Source organism: Haplochromis burtoni, unplaced genomic scaffold (assembly GCF_018398535.1).
Source record: "Haplochromis burtoni strain Fernald_Lab_line unplaced genomic scaffold, NCSU_Asbu1 Contig_605, whole genome shotgun sequence".
NCBI lineage: Eukaryota > Metazoa > Chordata > Actinopteri > Cichliformes > Cichlidae > Haplochromis > Haplochromis burtoni.
Genome location: NW_024582966.1, coordinates 145,553 through 152,214, shown reverse-complemented (window position 1 = coordinate 152,214; position 6,662 = coordinate 145,553). Strand labels below are relative to the sequence as shown.

Sequence of the window (6,662 nt, the reverse complement as noted above, 5' to 3'; positions counted from 1 at the left end):
TATATATATTTATATATATATGTGGTATACATATATTTATATAACAACAAGGCACTTTGTATTGTAAGGTAAAGACCCTAAATAACCCCAGAGAAAACTGCAACAATCAAACAACCCCCTTTGAGCGAGCACTTGGTGACAGTAGGAAGGAAAAACTCTCTTTTAACAGGAAGAAACCTTTAGCAGAACCGGACTCCAGAGGGGGCAGCCGTCTGTCGTGATCAGCTGGGGTTGGACAAACACAAACCAACACTAATGAACTAAACACTAAATGTGTTTTCATCTGCTGCTCCAGATAGTCCCAAATAATTGCAAAAAAAATTAATTATTTCCTCTTGTTTGAGCTTTTTTTTTGCTGAGGATTACCTTTCCCGCTAGGTAGAAATAGTGTAAGAGGATGTGGACTGATTCTTCTTACAGCTCTTGGAGGGAGCCCTGTCTACATGCCCAAAATTACAACTAAGTTCTTAGAACTCCAGCGTTGGGATGTTTTAGCTCCTGCTTCAGGATAGCCGCTTTCTGGCACAAGAGGAACTTAAACACTAGAACAGTGATTGTTCTAGAATTGAGCACATGTTGCTGTCAAGTGTGTTAGATACATTTACTCTCCAAACTGGAACAAAATATCGTAAAAAATAAATAAATAAATAAATCCTTCAATAGTATCTGGGTGTTATTAAGCAGCCTCGGACCTCCACACACAGTAAACAATATATAGAGAAAATGACTCCAAAAGATCTCCTTGCAGTCTACAGCATTCACGTTGTGCTCTGAGCTCAGTATCTCTGCAATGTGATCTGTCAGTCAGTCTGGAAGTTGGGTGTGTGAATGAGCTGCTGATTTCCTCAGGAGAAGAAAAAAGGAGTGTTTGTCCCCAGGCGAGCAGGGAGCACAGCTGGCCTCTTTTCTATTGTTTGTCCTAATTGAACTACACAGCACACAGCTAATCCCCCAACAACAGCCCTGCATCCCCAACTCCACCTCTCTGTTCTCACCATCAGCACCTTACTAGGCAATTAACTCCACCCTCAGCAGGGGGGTGGGTTCACAGCCTGCCAGATGTTGGGAGGAGAATCTCTTTTATTCTGACGGATGAATGTGTTTTTTCTTCTTCTTCTTTTTTGTCTTCTTACATGGCCTCAAGCGAGACTTTGACCATTTGGCGAATGGGACTTCTTTTCTTTCTCTGCTGCACTGAGGGAATCTGTGTTTTGCAAATTTTTTTCCTTTTACCTACAAATCAGCTTTTCTTTACATCGCTGAAAAGCTCTATTCAAAGAGCACTGAAAGGTTTGAGGGAGTATTTGTGTCCCCTGTAATGAAAAGCAACTGTCAGATGTTTAAGATGTGCATTACATATTTTAGTGTGTGCAGGGATCATGATTTGATTGGAGCTCTCTCTGTTATTCTTGTCACAATGGTTCTGGTTTTGCTTATCTTCTGGGTTTGGTTTGTGAGAATCAGACTTTCTGGCAGTAGAAAACTAAACGTGACACGATGAACCTTTCAGAAGAGGCACAGAAATGATGTGATTTTAACCAAAAATGAATGCAATGAGATGTTCTCATGTAATCCAGGATTATACAAAAGCAAGTGTCTTCCAGGACCATAATTGAATGAAACCATTAATTCCTGCAATCAGCTATGAAAACACTAAACTTTCTCTGAGCTATACCCACCACATATTCAAATCTAAATGGCGAAACAAGTTATTTTGAATTAAAAAGAGAAATAAATCTTATGGTTCCTGTTCTTCCTCTTTGTAGTCTTTTGAGCAGGATGGAGGATCGAAAGACGGCGACTGTGGACAGATCCAGAAGGTGGCCAGCGCTATCACCAGTGCGCTGTCCAAACGCCAGAACAGCACCATCATTCTGGCAGTGGTTGAGGTCAAAGTGAAGGTGGTGGTGGAGTGCCCTACTGTTGGTGAGTTACACATCGGTTCCTCTGTGAGAATTAGTCTACCGCATTTTTGTCATATTTGCTACAGCCAGCATTTTTGTTCAATTTATCACTTAAAATTGTGTTGCTCAATCACGAATCACACTGATGTTACAAAATTCTATACAATCACTCTCTGGCCTGTGATGTGCAAGAAAAAACTGAAGCGGTTCCAAATTTAGTCAAATTTAGTTATTATATTCTGTACAAAACAATAGGTACATGCTTTTTTTCTTAATTTTGCCGATGGTATGATATATCTTTGTAACATCTTTAAATGCAATGATCTCCTAATATCCCATTAAACCTTCCTCTTCAGGTTACCTGGTCCCAGTTTTGTGTGTGGTCTTCAGCGTTCTCTGGATCTTCTGCATCGTTGTTTGCGTTTGGTGGACCCGCAAGAGGAAGAAAGAGCGCGAGAGAGCGGCCCGATCTGAAGAAACAACAGTCAACAACCAGCTGGAGCCGCTGCGAAGCAATGCTCTCAAGGATAACCGCGACAAAGACGTTCAGTACGAATGCAAGAAACTGATGGGCCCCTCTGACAGGACGTGCGATGGGGCCGAGGGTGAGGAGGACGGGGAGCACGAGGGGGATCAGGCGGAAGACGAGGAAAGGGCGTTGGGCATGGGAGACAAGTGTCCGCCTCAGAAGTGCACCATAACACAGGACAGGGGAATGATGGGTAAGGGAGGGATGATTTGTACAACGCGCAGCGGTCCGCTGAAGGTGCCGCACCGGACAGCGTACAGCCCCAAAGACAACCGGTGTAAAAACCTGAATGCCGCCAAACTCAGCGAGGACATTAAAGATCACTACGTGTGAACCCCACACAGGAAGAGGAGGGACCGTCTGAGTAAAAGGAAGAAACTGCGATGTCTTCAATGTCACTGACTTTTCAACTCTTAAAAGCACCAAAAGTGAAGATTACAGATGCTTTAATTTTATATTTTTTATTTGCCTCGCCTTATTTAAATTCTTCTTCTGCAGCACAGATGTTACTATAAAAAAAAAAAAAAAAAAGAGGCATGAAAATTAAACATCACGGCTTCGGGATTTCTGGATTGTTACACTGTTGAAATCAAGAATTTTCTTTTCACATTTCTAGATTTTCTGTTTACACACATTTCTTTCTATTTTTTTTTTTGCTTCACTAGAAAAAACTAACGCTCACGTTTGTTTCTTTGAAACTTTGGAGATTTAACTGAACGTAATTGGCTGGCAGCTGTTAACGCCGTTTCTACTGCGTGGCGTGGTGCATTTGTTTCCTGTCTGCCTTAGCCCACACCTGTGGGCCTTTTCTACACTGTCTTCAAATCATGTGTTTTTATTTAAAGAAAAAAAATACTAAAAACAAGTTTTATATATATATTTAAGTTCTTTGAAAGTTGGCACAAAGTAACCACTGTATAATGCCTGGCATGATTTTTTTTTTGTTTGTTTGTTTTTTTTTGTTTGTTTACAGTCATAAACATCTTAAAGGTTTATATATCATTTGAAAATAATTGGCACTACTTCCTGCAAGTCTGCATGATTATTTTTCAGCATATTGCTTTAGTAGAAAAGTGCCTTCAGCTCCTATTTTTACTTCTTTCCTTCCTCTTGTAGACTGTACGCAGATTTTAAATACACAAAAAGGGAAAGAAGTCCTAACAACAACTCAATCGCAGTAAATGCTGTTTTCTTCTTTGCATTGTACATATGTAAATATAAAAAATGGCTGTGTATATTTGAGTTTAATAACTTAAGTGATGCTTTGTATCATAGTTATTCTAAAAAATAAGATTGTTTTGTGGTTTTTTCTTTCTTTCTTTTTTTAATTATGTCATTCCGTTTATCAGTGTCTGTTGACACTACGACAGGTTTTAGACAGATTTTTCAGTGCCCGTGGTCCCACTGAGTCATGAAAACTTGTTTAAAGAGAAATTAAGTGTTGATTGTTTGTCTTTATGTTTAGAATTATTTGTTAGAGAGCTGATCCCAGACCTGCCAGTCATTGGAACAGGCTGTGAGGATCAGCTGGGTCATCAGTGCTACAGCTACAGGAACTCCATCATTAACAGTCATTTTCATCTCACTGGAGACCTCCAGAGTGAAATTTTATGAGCATTTGCAATAGTCACCTTTTATTATTTTTGATATTTTTAATTCTACAAATTCAATTCTTAGTGTATTTTCTTTTTTTCTTTTTTTTTGGGGGGGGGGGGGGTGTCCATTTGATCTTTTTAAACTTCGGTCCCTGAATTTCATTATCACAGTGTTCAGGGCTAAGTATAAAGCCAGTCCTCCAAAAAATATATTAATATGACTGATGTTATTTTGATTTTATGCCATTTTTTATCCAGATAGGTTCTAATTTATGTATTTGCTCAGTTTTCTGTTGGATTTTTGCTAAATTATGTATTTTCTTTCATTTTCTCCACATTGGACTTGCTGTAACACACCATTGTCATTTATCACTTAATGACTCACTCATAACTGCTGATCTCTACCTTCTAATCCACATTGTTCTTTTACATTTGAAGCAATCCGAGTAGATCCAGATCTAGGTTTCTTTGTTCAGGATTTCCTCAGTATCATCACTCAAAATGAGTAAAGCTGTTTCCGAAAGCACTTCTTAATTCATTAATGTCATACTCCCTACAGAAATGCATGTACTGACATTTGACAATCATCATTTTGGCATCACAGCAGGCAAGCAAATTTAAGAATTTTGATATTTGTCTTGTCAAAAGCAAAGGCGAAGCGCTGTATGCTATAAATGATGTGTTTCTGTTCATGTCTGGCAGAATGGAAATATAATTTCAAGTTAAGAAAGTTTTTGACTGACGGTTCTGAGGTGCTCTGCCACATGCTGCTTACGAGATTATTGGACACCAAATGGCAAAAAGGAAAACTTTGGTGAATCTTTAATCAGCACTGATGCATCTGATTTCTATTTTCAGTATGTAGAGGACGCAGGGTCCAAACAACTTTAAAGCCCCGCTGCCAGTCTCACTTTAGCCTCTTAGTATGTGAGTTACAAATTTATAGTTCTACAGTCTGCTGACAGCAGAGATGCTGCACAGAGCAGCATGGTGTTAGCTTCAAACAACTCCACGGTAATCATCCACCCAGGGGAAGTGCTGTTTAGCAAGACACTGAAACCTCATCACAGACAGTGTGTTGTGTGAATGGGAACCTGCTCGCAATAGATGTGTCTGTATCCTAATGTACCGCCTCTCCCTGTGTGTATCTACTCTGGTCTAATGAAGGGAACAAGTTGTATTACTGTTGATGTTGTTTGACTGTTGTGGATGTTGTCCAGTCTGTTTCTGCACTAAGAACACACAGGAAGAGAAATGTTTAGTGTTACCTCCACAGCAGTTGCAGGAGGGGGTTGGGGGTCAGTTATCGTCACTGTTTGCAGATGAATATGATGATTTTTTTTTCAATATTTTTTGTTAATGCAGATGCATTCATAGAAAACCCAAATAATTTTTCTCTCAGTAAATTTTTACTTTCTGTTAGCCCCACACGGAGGGCTGAATGTGCAGAACATTGTAATTATTTTGTACAATATTTGGTAAAAGTCTTGGTTTGTTAGTGGAATTTTTTTGTTTGTTCTTAGAACAATACTATTATTTATTAAAGTATTTTATACCAAAGTCTGTTTTGTGTTGTCATTTGTTAAAAAGCTGTCATTGGCTACTGCAAATGCCCTTATAACTGGACCTTTCACTAAGGTACTCTTGAAGCTTTCATTCACCTTCCATTCTGTAACTTGTTCATTCTAGACATTTGAATTCATCCTAAAGTTGTAAAGTGTTTCTATGTATTCATTGTAAAATTCCAAGTTCCATTTAATTCAAATCAGCACTTTGAAAGGGAACATTTTACATTTGTATTCTAGAATTTTACTTCCTACTTAAAAACTCCAACCTCAATTCTCGAGCGTCACTTTCCAGTAAAGTTATATTCATTCAATTTTAAATCCCACACAATTACTTTTTTTAACCTTTTTCCAAATTAGAACTTCTACATTTTTTTATTTTAGAATGTCACTTTCCATTCTAGAACTTCTTTCCCTCCTTGTCTCAAATTGTCACTGGAACTTCAATTTTCATTCAGCAATTGTGTTTTACAGTTTGCAGTTTTTTATTTGCAGACCTAAATTTAAACCTACCGCATGTTTTTGGTGCTAACCTAGTTTTCACTAGTTTTGAGAAAAGGCGCTGTAATCAAGGAGTGTCAAGCTGACACTTCCTTCCTTTTCAAACTAAAAGTCTGTCCACTTTAGGTCACACAGAACTGCTGTATTGGGTCAATATTAGCTTTGCAAAATGTTTACAGGGAGTGTGGTTAAACTCTCCTAAATGAAGTTTGTTCCATAAACTGAATTTTTGCTTATGTTTCATTTGTAAAGGGTTACAAAATAGGTTTAAATTTCAGGAGTTCACAATATGAGTTGTTTTACCTTTTTTACTTTCTACATTTCTAAAAAAAGAAGAAGAAAAAAGTACACATTTTTTCTGCAATATTTTCTATCCTATCTTATTTTTGTATGTAGCTTGACACCCAAAACATTTCTTTAGCCATGGAGACAATTGCCCAGCATCCCGCTCCCACTTCATTTAGCGCCAAGCCAATAAGAGAAGTCCTTTGCATGACTACATCTGCCCCTTTAATGACATGGTGGGAAATGATTAACAGTAGCCCGCTCTGCATGAAAGCCTTCCAGC

At 38.4% G+C, this 6,662-nt stretch overlaps 1 protein-coding gene across 2 annotated transcripts in view; it reads left to right on the top strand.

The window, feature by feature from the left end:
* LOC102302526 (protein jagged-2) overlaps positions 1-6,383 on the top strand; it is a 50,389-nt gene extending 44,006 nt beyond the window's left edge. For both annotated transcript variants that reach the window (XM_005948511.2, XM_005948512.3), the window contains 2 exons: positions 1,767-1,926; positions 2,261-6,383. In XM_005948511.2, the coding sequence (XP_005948573.1) occupies positions 1,767-1,926; positions 2,261-2,766 (666 nt within the window). In that variant the 3' untranslated portion in view covers positions 2,767-6,383. The remainder of the gene's footprint in view (positions 1-1,766; positions 1,927-2,260) is intronic.
* The last annotated feature ends 279 nt before the right edge of the window (positions 6,384-6,662 follow it).